Below are 15,328 nucleotides of genomic sequence, written 5' to 3' on the forward strand. Positions count from 1 at the left end.
CCCCGGCCTCCGGCCCCCTGGTCCGGGTCCCCCAGGGCGCACTCACGTGAAGACGAAGAAGAGCGTGGAGGCGCCCACCAGGAGGGCGGCGGCCGTGGAGACCGGGATGTACTTGGTGGGCTTAAACCTCTTTCCGGTGCCGAGGCCGGGCATCCTGTGGCTCCCACATCCCTCCGGGCCCCGGCGGGCGCGGGCGGCGGCAGGGGCGGCCACGCAGGGCCGGGCGCCGAGGGCCGGGGGCCGCGGCCCCGCTCCGGCCGCCCGCTCGGCCTGAGACGCGGCCTCGGACCCCGAGCCGGAGCCGGTGGGGTTGGCGGCGGCCCCGGCGGCGGCGGCGGCGGCGGCGGCGGCTGGACGTGGGCCGGCCAGGGCAGAGCGGGGGCGGCCGGGGCGGGACGGGCCTGAGCGGGACGGGCTGGAGGAGAGCGGAGTGGCCGCGGAGCCTGCTCGGGGGAGCGGGAGCGGGAGCGGGAGGGGACGGCGGGGGGAGGCGGGAGGGGTGGGGGGCGGGCGCGGGGAGGGACTGGGACCAGCTGACCCGCCGCGGCGGCGGCGCAGGAAATCCCACCCACGGGGGGGGGGGGCGGGCCGGCCCAGGCTGATGTCAGCGCCCCTTAAGGTAGCACCGAGGCCCCGGCTCCGGCGGCTCCCTGGCGCTGGGCACGGGGCGCCCTGGCACCCACCTCGGAGCCCACCTGCTCCGAGGCTGGGACAGTCGAGTGACAGATGCGGTCATGGGGACCCGGGTTCCAATTCTACCAGTAACACCTAGCTGGGAGACCGTCTCTGAGCCTCTCTGGAAAGGGCCGGGGGTCATCATGGCCAGGACTGGGGAGGCCCCAGTGAGAACAGGTCCATAAAGGGCCCCACCCCGTAAACCTCAAAGCCTAGGGCCCGGTCAGATGCCCCATTACTGTCCACTGTGCCCCCCCCCCTTTTCTCTACCTCTAGCCCCACGGAATGCACACATAGGCACTCACTGTGGAGCTTGGATCCAAAGCCCTGGATTCAGATCCTACCTCTCACACTTACTAGCTGTTCCAACTTTGACAAATCCCTTCACTCCCCTGAGCCTTTTCTGTAAAATCAAAGGGTTGGACTAGATGCCTTCTAAAGCTCTTTCTAGCTCTAAGTCCACAATCGATCCCATGATCACAGTCAGCAGCAGGGCTAAGAACCCGGGTTTGAATTCTATCTCTGCCATTTGCTCTTTGTGTGACCTTGGACAAGTCTTTTCCCTTCCCTGGATCTCCATTTCCTCCACTCTGAAATAGGATTTCTAAGTTTCCCCCTAGTTGTAAATCTGTGATTCTGTAACTCTATGTGTTCTTAGGCACAGACGGAGCCACATGCATGATCTCAAGCATGTGGCCACAGATCCTTTCCAGCTTGCACAAAGAATGTGTCGTGGAGAGAATGGCAAGGTTCTCCCAGGTGAGGTGAGGTGAGGCAGTGAGACTTCCTCCCTTGTTCAGTTTAACTTCTTGCTAACCAGGTTACCACAGGTAAGGGCTTTGTTCTGGAATCCAGGATGCCAACTTGATAAGGTGTGACCTCACCTTACCCAGGTTGCCTCTGGGCCCTTTAACCCCATAATTGAGAATGATTGATTAATTACTCCCTAGTCAGACCCTCTCATGCCCCTTTAACTGAACCTTTAAAAGGAGGCCTGCACGAATTGGAAAAAAAATGATAAAAGACTAAAATAATGGAGAAGGGAGAGACAGTAGGAATACATGCATCCTAGCTCTGTCGGTTCAACCTTTCTGGAAAACAATTTGACATTATATGAGAAAAGTTATTAAACGGTTAGACCTTTTGACAAAATGATCCCACTTCTGGGCATGCATCCCAAGGAGGTCAAAGACCCAAAGTAGGGCCCCATATTTACCAATATAGAAACCCCTCTCATCCCACTCTCTGAGAGGGGGGATGGCTGACTACTTCTCACCTCAGGCTTCTATCATCTGCTAACTCTGAGGGGCTGGCATTTCTGATATTGTCACTCACGATGATCCCTCAACTGATGTGTTCCCTAATATGGATTAACCAGTAGACAGAAATTGCATTTTTACAGAAAGGTATCTACTGAGAAGGTATAGCAAAGAACAGAATTATAAATTAGCCTCTCCTCTGAAACAGATGTATCGTGCACCCAGTCCTTGGGGAGAGGGGCTCCAACTTGGAGCATCAAGGTCTGGAGGAGCATGTGCAGTGACACGTGGAGCCAAGGAGTAAACACTCCTACCTGGAGGAATCCTTGTCTTCCTATACAAAGTCTCCACCAAATTTACTTTAGGGTGAGGTGTCAGTGATGGACCATTTCATTTGAAGACACAGATCAATCTAAAACAGATCATTCAGCAGACACACCGGCTCCTTGCCTGCCTTGACCACTGCCATTCCTTGCTCCAGTGGTCTCTGTTACTGACTCAGTTGCTGGCAAGACCTCAAATGGCTCTTCCGAGCTTTCAAAACTCATGAGGCGGTAACCTGGTCACTTCTTTCTCTGGAAACCCATTCACTGAACTGGCTGGTGTTTTGTGTTCCAAAAAGCTTGACTCTTGGATGCAGAGTCTCCTTTTAGAGAAGAAAAGTCTATTATACACAAAGCTCTGAGGGAAGGCATTTCATCTTTTTCATTTGTACATTTCTTTCCACCCCTTCTCTTGTGTAATTCTTCATTTGTAGTATGTTGCAGCCTGCTTGCACCCACTAAGTAGCTCTCTGCTGCCCTTTGGGGAATCTTTGACTTCATCTCTCTAAGATCTAGGGGGGAAATAAACACAAAAGAGACACAAGAAACAGATGGTATGCATTCATGTACACATGGTGGTCAGGTGGGGAAATACAGCTTACCAGAGCCCTTCACCAAACCAGCAGCTCATAGCAATCTTCCTCACTTCAAACCTGACAAGAAAGGGGCGGCTAGGTGGCGCAGCGGATAGAACACTGGCCCTGGATTCAGGAGGACCTGAGTTCAATCCGACCTCAGACACTTAACACTTACTAGCTGTGTGACCCTGGGCAAGCCACTTAACCCCAATTGCCTTACCAAAAAAAAAAAAAAAAAACCTGACAAGAAAGAGAGGAAAAACCTTTTTATGTATGCTCACTTCTGGATCAGTTTCTCTTTGGTTATCATCAGTCCTTCTGGCTTGTCAACCAACCAGAAGACTTTTCATCACCATGTAGTACTAACTCTGAGTCATTATGGCCCAAACCCACTTCCTGTTGTTCCATGTGTTTTATTGGCAGCAGGCATAGAGTATTGTGCATTGTCTCCAGGATCCACCAGGAAGGGTAAAGCTGCACATGTTCCAAAGACTGGGATCTCATTGGCCAGTCTCCCCATTATACCACGATATTTATAGCGGGACTTTTGTGGAACTACAGAATTGGTAACAACGGGGGGGGGTGTGCCCATCGGTTGGAGAATGCTGGAACATATGGTGGTGCGTGTATTTATATATGCCACAGATTGGGTGTTATTGATTATTATTGTACCATAAGAAATGAGGACTATTAAGAAAACTGGAAAAGAGGTGTGCGAACTAAGAGAGTGAAGGAAGGAAGCGGAAATAGGTGCTATGGATTTTGGGTGATCACATATACATAATAAAGGCAAGAATTTGAAACAAAGATTTGAGGTATAGGTTGATGCCTTAAAGAATCTCCATTTAAGGTTGTTTGTTTCTTTTGATTCACCCCCACTTCTGGGGGTCTTATGGGAGTCCAAAGGGAATCTTGAGATTGAGAAAACTTAGGGAATCCAGACCCAGAGAGCCTCTAGGAGTTTGTTGAAAAGGAAGCACTTGGGGGCGGCTAGGTGGTGCAGTGGATGGAGCACCAGCCTTGGAGTCAGGAGGACCTGAGTTCAAATCTGGCCTCAGACACTTAACACCTACTAGCTGTGTGACCCTGGCCAGGTCACTTAGCCCCGGTTGCCTCACCAAAAAAACCCAAAACAAAACAAAGAAAAGGAAGCACTTCTTATGTTTCTGGAAGGCTGCCATTTGGTAACTAGGCATTACAAAGACTTTCTAACTCTAAGTCAGATGGTATCTTGGGCAACGAAGGTTAAGTGACTTCCCCAGAGTCACACAACTAGTAAGTGTCAGGTGTCTGAGGCCAGATTTGAACTCAGGTCCTCCTGACTCCAGGGCTGGTGCTTTATCCACCTAGCTGCCCCTATAAATCTTCTTTTTAGAGAGGAAACTCCTCTCATGCTCCAGGCTAAGGGAAAGCTGATTATCTTTTGTTTTTATTCATACATTTCTTTGATGACATCCTCTATACCCCTTTACCTGTACAACTCTTCATCTGTAAATTGTTGCAGTCTGTGTTCACCATGTGTCTTTCTCTTGCCCTCTGGTTGATACTTTACTTCAAACCTTTGGAAACTAGAATGTTCCATGACTCAAATACACAGAGCATTTACAAGAAAAACATTGGCAGTATAAAGGCATGTCTTTGCATAAGGGAGAAACTTGGAGTAATTAAAAGAACTGTCAGGCGTGGCTCCGTGAGATAAAAGGTTGTGGACTGGCTGGAGCTGCAGTCTCTAGCTGAGGCAATATCTCTTTCCTTTAAAGGAAGAGTGGACTCTGTTATGTGTCTTTTTGTTTAGAGGCCAAATGCTTAAGCTTCAGCTCTTTCAGAGAATCAAGACCCCCACACTCTCACTTGTTAGAGTCAATGACCTTTTCTCCCTCCCATAATGGTTTTTCCCAAAAAGACAGCCCACATGCTCCACACTCCACACAATAGCAATGTGCTTCTCCCAGGGACAGAACTCAGGGAAGACATCTCCCTCCCCCCAAGATTGGGTAAACCCCCCTGCCCAGGAGTGAATGGAGAAGAGTCCCACACGATGGTCAGGCCTCGGTGGACTGCAGTTTGTGTCCCTGGAGGGAATTATCACAGTTTGAGAAGTGCTGCCTCTGATGATTCCTGTCCATGCAACCTTGGGGAAATCAGTTTCCTCGGACCTCCTTTTTCTCATCTGTAAAAGGAAGGGACTGGACAAGAAGTGGTCCCTCCTCATCAATGGTATCCAAATTATTTCCTGCAATAAAATGTAAGATCCCTGAGGGCAGGGATTATATCTTTTTCTGTCTGTATTTCCAGAGTTTACCACCCTGCTTGGCAATACGATTGTCCTGGCACTTAATAAATGTTGGTTTGAATAAAGTTGTGAAGTGGCTGGTGGAAATTGACCCCACACCCAGAAAACCAAGGACCTTTAGAAGTATTCTTTTTTTTTTTTTTTTGAAGGGGGCAATGACTTGTTCAGGATCACACAGCTAGTAAGTATCAAGTGTCTGAGGCCGAATTGGAACTCAGGTCCTCCTGAATGCAGGGCTGTGCTTTATCCACTGCTCCACCTAGCTACCCTAGAAGTATTCTTTATTGGAAGCACTAATGAGGAATGACTTGCAGTGACCTGAAGCCACAAACAGATGAAGTGTGAGGGGAAAGGGATGCCGCATCTCTGGCTCAAACCTTGGAACGACCCTGCCCCCCAAACTGTATGTCCATAGGCCTGTCTATCCTCTGCTTGGCCACTAATTAGTACATACAAAAGGAAGTCTGGGGAGGTGGAGAGATCTGGGTTTAACCACTTGCTGGCTGTGTACATGGTTGACCAGCTGTCTACTTGGCAGGTCTGTCGTCTCCCCCCAATCTTCTCAGATTTCACCGGTCCAGAACATCCTCTGGCTTAGAACCAATGAGCTCTCCCCAATATTGAAACTCAGTCATACCTTGGGAGTCCCAGAACCACAGAATGTCAGAGCTGGATGGAGGAACCTCAGAGGCAACTGAGACCAACTCAAATTGGAATAAGTCAAGTCATCAACAAGCATTCATTAAGTGAATAACATGGGACAGGCATTATGCAAAATTCTGGGGATGTAAAGAAGGGCAAAAGACAACCCCAGCTCTTGAGGAGCTCGAAGTCCAATGGGGGAGACAGAGCATAAGGACAGACAAGGTAAATACAATGGGGATAATGAACAGGGGGAGTGCGTGAGCACTGAGGAGATCAATCGGGAAAGGCTTCTTGTAGAAGGTGGTGGGTTTTTATCAGGGACTTCATAGAAAGGCAGGAAGAGATGAGAGGGGAGAGCAACCCAGGCATGGCGGACAGCTAGTGAAAATGCTCAGAGGCAAGACATGGAGAATCTTGCGCAAGGAACAGCAACCTGTTTAATGAGTGGTCATTCATTCTACCTGCCTCTTCGGAGGCAGCTCCTCCCCCTTGGGGCAGCTCTCATTACTGAAAAGGTTTGGGTTTTTTTAGGACATCCATGCTAAACTGGTCTCTTTGCATCTTCCCCCCATGGCTCTTGCTACTGCCCTCTGGGGCCAAACAGAACAAGACTAACTTCTCTCCCACATCACTGCCAAGAAAGTACCAAGTAGCACCTAAGGAAGGGCAACTGGGTGGCTCAGTGGATAGAGCACTGGCACTGTAGTCAGGAAGAGTAGGGCACTTCTTGATTCCAAATCTCACCTAAGACACTTATTAGCTGGCTGATGCTGGGCAAGTAACCTAAATGAGCTGGAGAAGGAGATGGCCAACCACTCCAGTATCTCTGCCAAGGAAACCTCAAAGGAAGAGTTTGTGACTGAAAGACTGAGCAACAAGAACCATCTAAATCTTTTCTTCTTGGACATTTTCTCTCTCTGGGTCTTGGTTTTTTCACCTGTAAAATTGGGGATAATAAAAACTATACTTCCTACCTCGTGGGGCTGTCAAGGGAATCAAATGATGTATAGATGGAGGGAGGGGTGATACCGCTATCCTGCAGTTAAGACTTGGAATCTAAAAGATCTGGGTTAAAATCCTACTCCTAGGGGGCGGCTAGGTGGCGCAGTGGATAAAGCACCAGCCCTGGATTCAGGAGGACCTGAGTTCAAATCTGGCCTCAGACACTTGACACTAGCTGTGTGACCCTGGGCAAGTCACTTAACCCTCATTGCCCTGCCAAAAAAAAAAAGTCCTACTCCCCCACCCCACATACTTACTAGCCATGTGATCATGGGAATGTCACTTCTCTGAACCTCAGTTCTCTCATGTATAAAATTATGATGATCCCTCTAGTACCTCCTGTCACCTAAATGAAACAAGGCCTGTAAATGGATTTGCAAGTGTCAAGTCCCTGAACCTCCCTGAATCACTTGTAAAACAAGTGCTTGGATTGTATGGTCTCAGAAGTCTCTTCCAGCTCTGGGACCCAGAGAAATGAAGTGATTTATGCAGGGTCACATAGTAAGTGTCTGAGGCAAGATTGGATCCTGTGAATGTCAGCTGTTAGGCATATGTAGAAGAACAAGGCAACTCTAGTACCCATTCATGCCTCACTGAGGAGCAGCGATTAAGTCCCAATGTGGAAGAGGGTATGGCGGATTCTCAGTCATCCCTTTGTGCTGGGTCTATAAAAGGGGATAGACAGACAGACCTGTGAAAGAGGCAGCTGGCCCATCAGTCCAGAGACAAAAGAGAGACCTGGAGCAGAGGTAAGTGAGGACCCTCGCCAACCCAATCTTGGGCATCTTGGCATCTGCCTTCCCCACCTTCTTCCTTTTTCTTGGAATTGTAATCCTATTGCTGCCATCAGAATAATGGGACCTAGGGGCAGCTAGGTGACGCAGTGGATAGAGCACCGGCCCTGGATTCAGGAGGACCTGAGTTCAAATCCAACCTCAGACATTTGACACTTACTAGCTGTGTGACCCTGGGTAAGTCACTTAACCCCAGTTGCCTCACAAAAAAAAAAAAAAAGAAGAAGAAGAATGGGACAATTGACTTGACTTATGGCTTCATGTGCAATCTCCAGGATGCAAACTCCCTTCCCTGGTCCCAGCTTCTTACATATGTATGTATCTATTGGGATGTAAACTTCTGGAGGGCAGGGATTACCTCACCTTTGTATTCCAATGCCTAATCAGTCAATCAATCAATAAACATTTATTAAATGCCTTCTATGTGCCAGGCACAGCAAAAGACAGTCACTGCCCTCAGAGAGCTTACAATTGAATGGAGGAGACAACATGTGAAAAAAATCTATATGAAGTGAACTATTTACACAAGATAAATAGGAAACAATTAAAAGAGGGAAGGGAGGGAGCAGCTAGGTGGCACAGTGGATAAAGCACTGGCCCTGGATTCAGGAGGACCTGAGCTCAATTCCAGCCTCAGACAATTGACACTAGCTGTGTGACCCTGGGCAAGTCACTTAACCCTCATTGCCCCACGCCAAAAAAAAAAAAAAAGAGGGAAGGGGTTAGGGAGGGCTTCCTGTAGAAGGTGGGATTTCATGGGACCTAGAGCTAGAAGGGACCTGGAGTTGCTTCTCTCCAGGGGGAAAGTCCAAACTACAAATGTGGCACTATGAGATTAAAGAGCCCTCTGGAATACAGAAAATCATATGAACTGATCATGAATTTGTTGAGTTCTTTCTGTGGTTTGTGTTCTTTGGGGAAGAGGGGAGGCTGTCATCTGTTTTTGTTTGTTTGTTTTGTGGGGCAATGAGGGTTAAGTGACTTGCCCAGGGTCACACAGCTAGTAAGTATCAAGTGTCTGAAGCCAGATTTGAACTCAGGTCCTCCCGAATCCAAAGCCAGTGCTTTATCCACTGCGCCACCTAGCTGCCCCTATCATCTGTTTTTATACAGTTCTAATATATATGTATCATAAATATAACCATGATATTTCTCTACGATGCTATAAGGATATCAATCTAATACATCTATTATACACATATATATTTGTTTGTTTGGTGAGCTTCAGAAGACCCAGACACTCGCTATTCCCTTTGGTGACCAGGAGAGATGCATGTTTAGGCAAACAAGCTAAAGAAAACAATTTTTGAGAAGACGCTGAGGTCGGCTCTGCTCTGTGTCAGGCCAGAACTTGGGGCGCAGGTCAACGAGCAGTTCACGTAAAAGACTTTGCAAACATGTTGGCGCTGTGGAGAGCCCAGCTGTTGTCATCACTCCTTGTGATGTTGTGGAGGGTCCCCTGCCCACTCCCAAGAACAGCGCAGGCAGAGGGGAGGAGCAGAGCCTGAGGGACAGATGCCCAACTCACTGATTTCTTGGCCTCTTGCCAGGAAAGTGGCTCCCACAAAGAACCCCCCTCCAGCTGCTCCAGAGGAGGAGGGAACCCTGAGCTCTGGCAGCATCTGGAAATGATCTGGCGCATTCTCCTGGGGTGAGCACAGAGCTGTAAGATCAGGAGGAGGCTGGGACTCAGCAGAGCTACCCCACAGAGACCCAGCAATTCCAAGCCCAAGTCCCTTCTGGGACCAACATCCCAGTCAGAAGATGATTTTCTATTTTCTCTGACATCTTAGGAAAGACGCTGATGAGCTGGAGAGGGTCCAGAAGAAAATGCTCAGGTTGATGGGAGCGTTTGAGATCGTTAGTCAATGAAAAGGCATTTGTCAAGCCCACTCTGTGTGCCAGGCACAGCGATAAGCCCCGAGAATGCCAATGCAAGAAGCAAGACAGCCTCTCCCCTCAAACAGCTTCCATTCTAATAGACAATCCCTGGCAGAGAGCGGTGGCCTGGGAGGGGCATTTGGGCTTGGAGGGGGAGAGGAGCCAGAGGGCACTAGCTTGGCATAATAGCTCATCCGGCAGCGAGGGGAGCGTTGATTTCTTCTGAAGGGGGCATGCTTCTAGGGACAGGCAGGTGGCCAGATGAACCAGATGGGAGGCTGGCTAGGATGTGAAAGTGAAGCATTGTCTGGGGGACAGCTAGCAAATACATTGGGCTGTGGGCTAGCTCCAGCTCATTCTCTCAGTTACCAATTAAAAGAGTTCGACCCAGGGGCATAACAACAGTCACACCTCAGAAATTGCCAAATGCTACGAATCAGTGCTTGATTTATTGTATTGTTAGTTGTCTGGACTTAATAAAGGATGGGCTAGGGGACAGCTAGGTGGCACAGTGGATAAAGCACCGGCCCTGGAGTCAGGAGGACCTGAGTTCCAATCCGGCCTCAGACACTTGACACTAGCTGTGTGACCCTGATCAAGTCATTTAATCCCAATCGTCTCATCAAAAAGAAAGAAAGAAAGAAAGAAAGAAAGAAAGAAAGAAAGAAAGAAAGAAAGAAAGAAAGAAAGAAAGAAAGAAAGAAGAAAGAAAGAAAAAAAGAAAGAAAGAAAGAAAGAAAGAAAGAAAGAAAGAAAGAAAGAAAGAAAGAAAGAAAGAAAGAAAGAAAGAAAGAAAGAAAGAAAGAAGGAAGGAAGGAAGGAAGGAAGGAAGGAAGGAAGGAAGGAAGGAAGGAAGGAAGGAAGGAAGGATGGGCTAAATGTCAATAACACAGATTAAACTTAAAAGCGTGTCCTATGTGCATTGTTTTCTGGAGATCTGGTTGTTAAGCATTTACAAGCACACCCCTGTCTGCACCCCAGGACAGAAACTACTTAAAGGGGTGAATTAAATTTTCCAGGGACTAGGGGCACGAACTTAACTACTTTATGTGTATGGGTGTATATATTTATAGATTGTACTTTGATTGCAGAAGGTAAGAAATGGTGACGAAAGGAACCCAACGTTTTGTCCTGAGCCTGTAAACAAGAAAACTAAAGCTGTTTGTTTAGAGATTTTGCAACTGTTAAGCTCTCCTGGAGCTGATGAGATACCCTTATATTTCAGCACCACAAACAGGTCTTTGAATCGCTTCTCTGTTTCCCTAAGAGACACATTCTGTCTTGATTTATAACTCTGCATAGAGATATTGTGCCAGAGACAGCTGCTCAGATTTTTGTTGAAAATGTATAAAGCCACCCAATTATGTCTGATCCACAAAGCTTTCTCTGACTGCATGAGGTACCCCTTGGGAGACCACTCTCTTGGAAAGCAAATGCTTTAATTGATTTTGGATTCTAATAGACCCTAAACAGTGCAGCGCTTTCCCACCCATCCACCACCCACTTCCACCCCTTGGCACCTTCAAACTCTGAGATCCCATGACTCCACAAGGTGATTGATGGAGCTCTGAGGAGCAAGGTTTGCCATCAGTGGGAAGAGCTCCCAATGAACTGAGAACTATTGCTCTCCTGAGTAGGAAGCCTGAGGTACCATGGGAAAAGCACATGTGATGTCAGGGACCTGGGGTCAGATCCCAGCCCTGCTCCCTTACAGCCTGGGTGACCTTTGAAAATAGTAGTAGATCTCATTGTCTCCAGGTATTATTATTATTTTAAATAGTAAATGTATTTATTTAAAGTTTTGAGTTCCAAATTTTATCCTTCCTTCCCCCCTTCCCCCTCCCCCAGGGGGTAAGCAATCATATATTAGTTATACATGTGCAATTATGTACAACATTACCACAGTGGAAATTTTGTTGTTGTTATTATTATTACCAACAAGTATTTTCTTAGGGACTGCCTCAGGGCACCGTGCCACAGTGGGTAGCACCATGGATTTGGAGCTGAAGAATTTGGGAGAACTTAGTGCCCATGTGATCTTGGGTAATTCACAACTTCTCTGGAAATCAGTTTCTTCATTTGTAAAAGAAAAGGCTTGGTCTAGATGACTGCTAATGTCCTTTGTAGCGACAGTATATCTCTGTTCCTATATCTGCCACTGTCTCTGGACCCCACTCTGGCTTATAAATTGGACTGACCCTCAGAGCATTGCACCCATGATGGGGAATTAATTTTACACACACACACACACACACACACACACATACATGCACACACGCACACATATTTCTAGTGTATTTTGGTTTGGGGGGGTGTTTGTTTTTGTTTTGTTTCATTTTTTTTTTCCCGAGAGGCAATTGGGGTTAAGTGACTTGCCCAGGGTCACACAGCTAGTAAGTGTTAAGTGTCTGAGGCCAAATTTGAACTCAGGTACTCCTGACTCCAGGGCTGGTGCTTTATCCACTGCGCCACCCAGCTGCCCCTGTTTTGTTTCATTTTTGCAAGCTCACTGGTTGGGGAAGAAGAATCAGAATTGAAAATTAAAACTGAATTAAAAAATACGAAACAAAAACGTCAGAAGAGAATGTTGTTGTCCATCCTAGAGACAATGAGAGGGAGGCCCTGGAGCTTCCAAAGGAGAGGAGAGACAAGGCCAGCTCTATGCAGAAACCATCCCCAATGCCATCCCTGGGGTAGTAACATAACTTTACATTTTGCCAAGGGCTTTCTTCACAGCAGCCCTGGGAGGAGGGGAGGACTCTGATTATTGCTTTTATTTTACAGGTAGAGAAACTGAGGTTCAGCAAAGGAATAGTCTGTGATGGTCCCACACCTAGCAAATGCTGGAGATGGATTCAGGCTCCAATTTCTCCTGACTGAGCCCAGGGCTTTTTCCACAACCAGGCACCTCATTCATTCCATAACCCATGTTTCACAGAAGAAGAAACTGAGGTCAGAGTAGAACCAGACCTGCCTCAAATGTCATTAATTATTCCTTAACCTTCCAACTTGCTTTGCCTAAGAGAAATCTTTTCTGTGATTTTCCAGCACCCTTTCTAGACCCCTCCCTTTCCAAAATGCTGGGGATGATGGAAAAGCAATGACTTAGGTGGAAATCAGAGCACCTGGCTCCCGGTCTCGGCCCTAACATTAATTAGCTGAGTGACCTTGGGAAAATCCCTTCCCCTCTCTGGGCCTCTGTTCCCTTCTCTGTAAAATAAATGAGTTGGATTAGGTGGGCTTACATAGCTCTGAGAGCTTGGGGTCCAGAGAAGGCAAAATAGGGGGTCTGTCCTCCCTCTGGTGATGGAAAACTTTGGGGACACCCCTGGCCCCAACCGCAGCAGCATTCTGCTTTAACTTGGAGCAAATGACTGGGCTGATTCTGCCACAGCCTGCCATTGGCTGCTGTGGACATTTGTAAAGCAGCTGTGCGGTTAGGAGCCCACCGGCCAGGCAGGAAATCCCACCCGTCAGCACAGGCTGGCAAAGGGCTTAAGGTGGAACTGACTGAGACCAGCCTGCTTTCCCTGCATGCCTTCCTGCACAGGAAGGCACCCTAGAGGCCTTCTCCATCAGCTCCCCTGTTTACAGAGAAGGGAACTAAGGCCCAGGGAGGAAGGGTCTGGATTGAGATCAACAGTGGGTTAATAGAGTCAGACCTCAGAACATAAATTGTAAGAGCTGAGAGGGAGCTTAGAAAAAGGGGTGTCAGAGCTGGGAGGGCCTTAGAACAGGGGGTGTCAGAGCTGGGAGGGGTCCTGGAAGAGAGAGGTTCTTGGCCAGGCCTCAGTAATATAATCCAGTAAAATTTGCTCATTTCAAAGAGGAAGAAATTGAGGCTGATGGGAAAGGGAGCTTTCTTGAGGTCCCCCGGGGGTAAACAGCAGGGGCAGAACTCAAACCCAGGCCCCCCTCCCAGCCTTTTCCACTAGGACCACACAGAACCAGCTGTGAGAGGGCTTCAATCTCAGACATTGAACTTGGTCCCTAAAACCCTACTTTACATTCCCAATCTCCCTTGGAAACTTTAAGTGTGATGGTCCCCATCTAACAGAGAGGGAAACTGAGACTCCAAGTAAGGGTGCAAAGGTCCCTCTGCTAGTTCTCTGGCTCTCTGAGCTCAGAGATGGCCACACTTTCTCTTTGGAGCTGGCAGACGCTCAGTCTTTGGGTGTTAAATGCAGTTGGATGGGTTCCACATCCTGTCTGCTTCCCTGGGAGCTTCTGGTTTAGCTCTCTAGGGCCAAGCAGAACAAAGCTAACCCTTCCTCCCGTGAGACCGCCCATGTCCATATTCTGGGGGAATCTCCTTCTGATACAAATTGGACCAGATGCTCCCTGAGGTTCCTGAGAGTCTGAAGAGTCTGGATACAGAAATGGAGAGTGCTGGGTCTGGAGCTAGGAAGAACACAGATTCAAATCCTGCCTTGGTCATTTATTAGTTGGGTGATCTTGGGCAAATGACACCACTTCTTGCCTCAGTTTCCTCATCTGTAAAATGGAGGTGACACTCAGTCCTCACAGGGCTGTGTCGAGGAAGGCTTGGCCGACTGTCCAGCCCTGTTGCCCAGATACCCTGCCATTATTTTCACGATGTGAGGGAGTCGGTGCCAGGCGCCCAGTCACAGCCTGCCAGAGTCAGGCTTTCTGCAGCACCAACAATCTAGGATTCCGACAACCTGAAACCTCTTCTGAGACTATCAGTGGCAAGTCACCTTTTTGTGGGCTTGAATCCGACCTAATTACAGCCGGAGCGCTTGGCATTTTATTTTTGACATAGCCCAATTTTTCGCTGATGCTGTTGCTCCAGACACTTTCAGGAACCCGGCACAAGACCCTTTGAGTGAGTGAAACTTTTCTTTTTATTTCAGCCTCGGCTGAGAATTTGTCTGAAGTACCCGGGAATCAGAGGGGACTTGCTCACACTTATCTTTTTTTTTTTCCTTTTAACTTTTTTCCCACATGTTGGGAATCTCCTCCTCAATTATTAGCAAGAATACGACAGTCAGAGGACCTGGGTTGGAATTATGCTTCTGATGCTTATAACCTATGTGACTTTAGGCAAATCACAACCTCCCTGGGCCTCAGTTTCCCCATCTGTAAAATGAGGGGGCTGAACCAGAGGGTCTCTGAGGCCTTGTATGGTCTTGTTAGCATGGAGAATCCCTTCCGACCCTGATGGTGGCTTTCAGAAGGCATGCCCCCCCCCCCCCCAGCACATTTACTGAAGGTATTCTTTGAGGCAATGGCGTGTGACGGATACTGGTCTTCGGTATGAATCTGGGCTCCAGCTCGGCTGACTTAGTGCTGAAATTGTTATTTGCTTGAGGTTCATAAAGGTGAAGTAACTTTCTTAGATTTATGTGGACGTATATTCAGCAAATGTCTACAAGGAAAAGAGTGCCCACCAGTTCTGGAGTCCCAGAACCCGGGTTCCAATCCCACTGGGAGACCTAGAAAAGTCCCCTCACAGCCATGGGCCTGTTTCCTCACCTGTAAAATGAGCAGTTTGCACTTAAGATGGCCCCTGAAATCCCTTTCATCTTTAGACCTGTGGTCTTATCGCTCCAAGCCCAGCGTTTTACCTATGGCGAGAATTTCAATTTCCCCCCTTTTACAGATGGGGAAACTAAGGTTCAGGAAGAAGCGGCCTGCCCATGGGCATAATGATGAAGGATCAGAGCCAGGATTCGACCCCAGGTCTCTCCTGCATGAACCATCAGGCTGAAACAAGAATTTCCTCTATGACATTCTCCTGAGGAGGACTCACCCAACCTTTCCTTCAAACGCCAGATGGCAGGTCTCCATCGGCCAGTGTTCTCCAAACTAGACATCCCCATTTCCTCCCGCAGGTGCCCAAGGTCCTTCTCCATCC

General features: G+C 48.2%; 1 protein-coding gene across 3 annotated transcripts in view; it reads right to left on the reverse strand.

Moving 5' to 3' along the window:
* Positions 1 to 334, reverse strand: part of ZDHHC8 (zinc finger DHHC-type palmitoyltransferase 8) — an 81,255-nt gene extending 80,921 nt beyond the window's left edge. For 2 of the 3 annotated variants that reach the window (XM_043987171.1, XM_043987179.1), the window contains exon 1: positions 47 to 334. In XM_043987171.1, the coding sequence (XP_043843106.1) occupies positions 47 to 153 (107 nt within the window). In that variant the 5' untranslated portion in view covers positions 154 to 334. The remainder of the gene's footprint in view (positions 1 to 46) is intronic. The other variant, XM_043987162.1, reaches the window with a different exon arrangement.
* Between the last annotated feature and the right edge of the window lie 14,994 nt (positions 335 to 15,328).

Source organism: Dromiciops gliroides, chromosome 1 (assembly GCF_019393635.1).
Source record: "Dromiciops gliroides isolate mDroGli1 chromosome 1, mDroGli1.pri, whole genome shotgun sequence".
Lineage (NCBI taxonomy): Eukaryota > Metazoa > Chordata > Mammalia > Microbiotheria > Microbiotheriidae > Dromiciops > Dromiciops gliroides.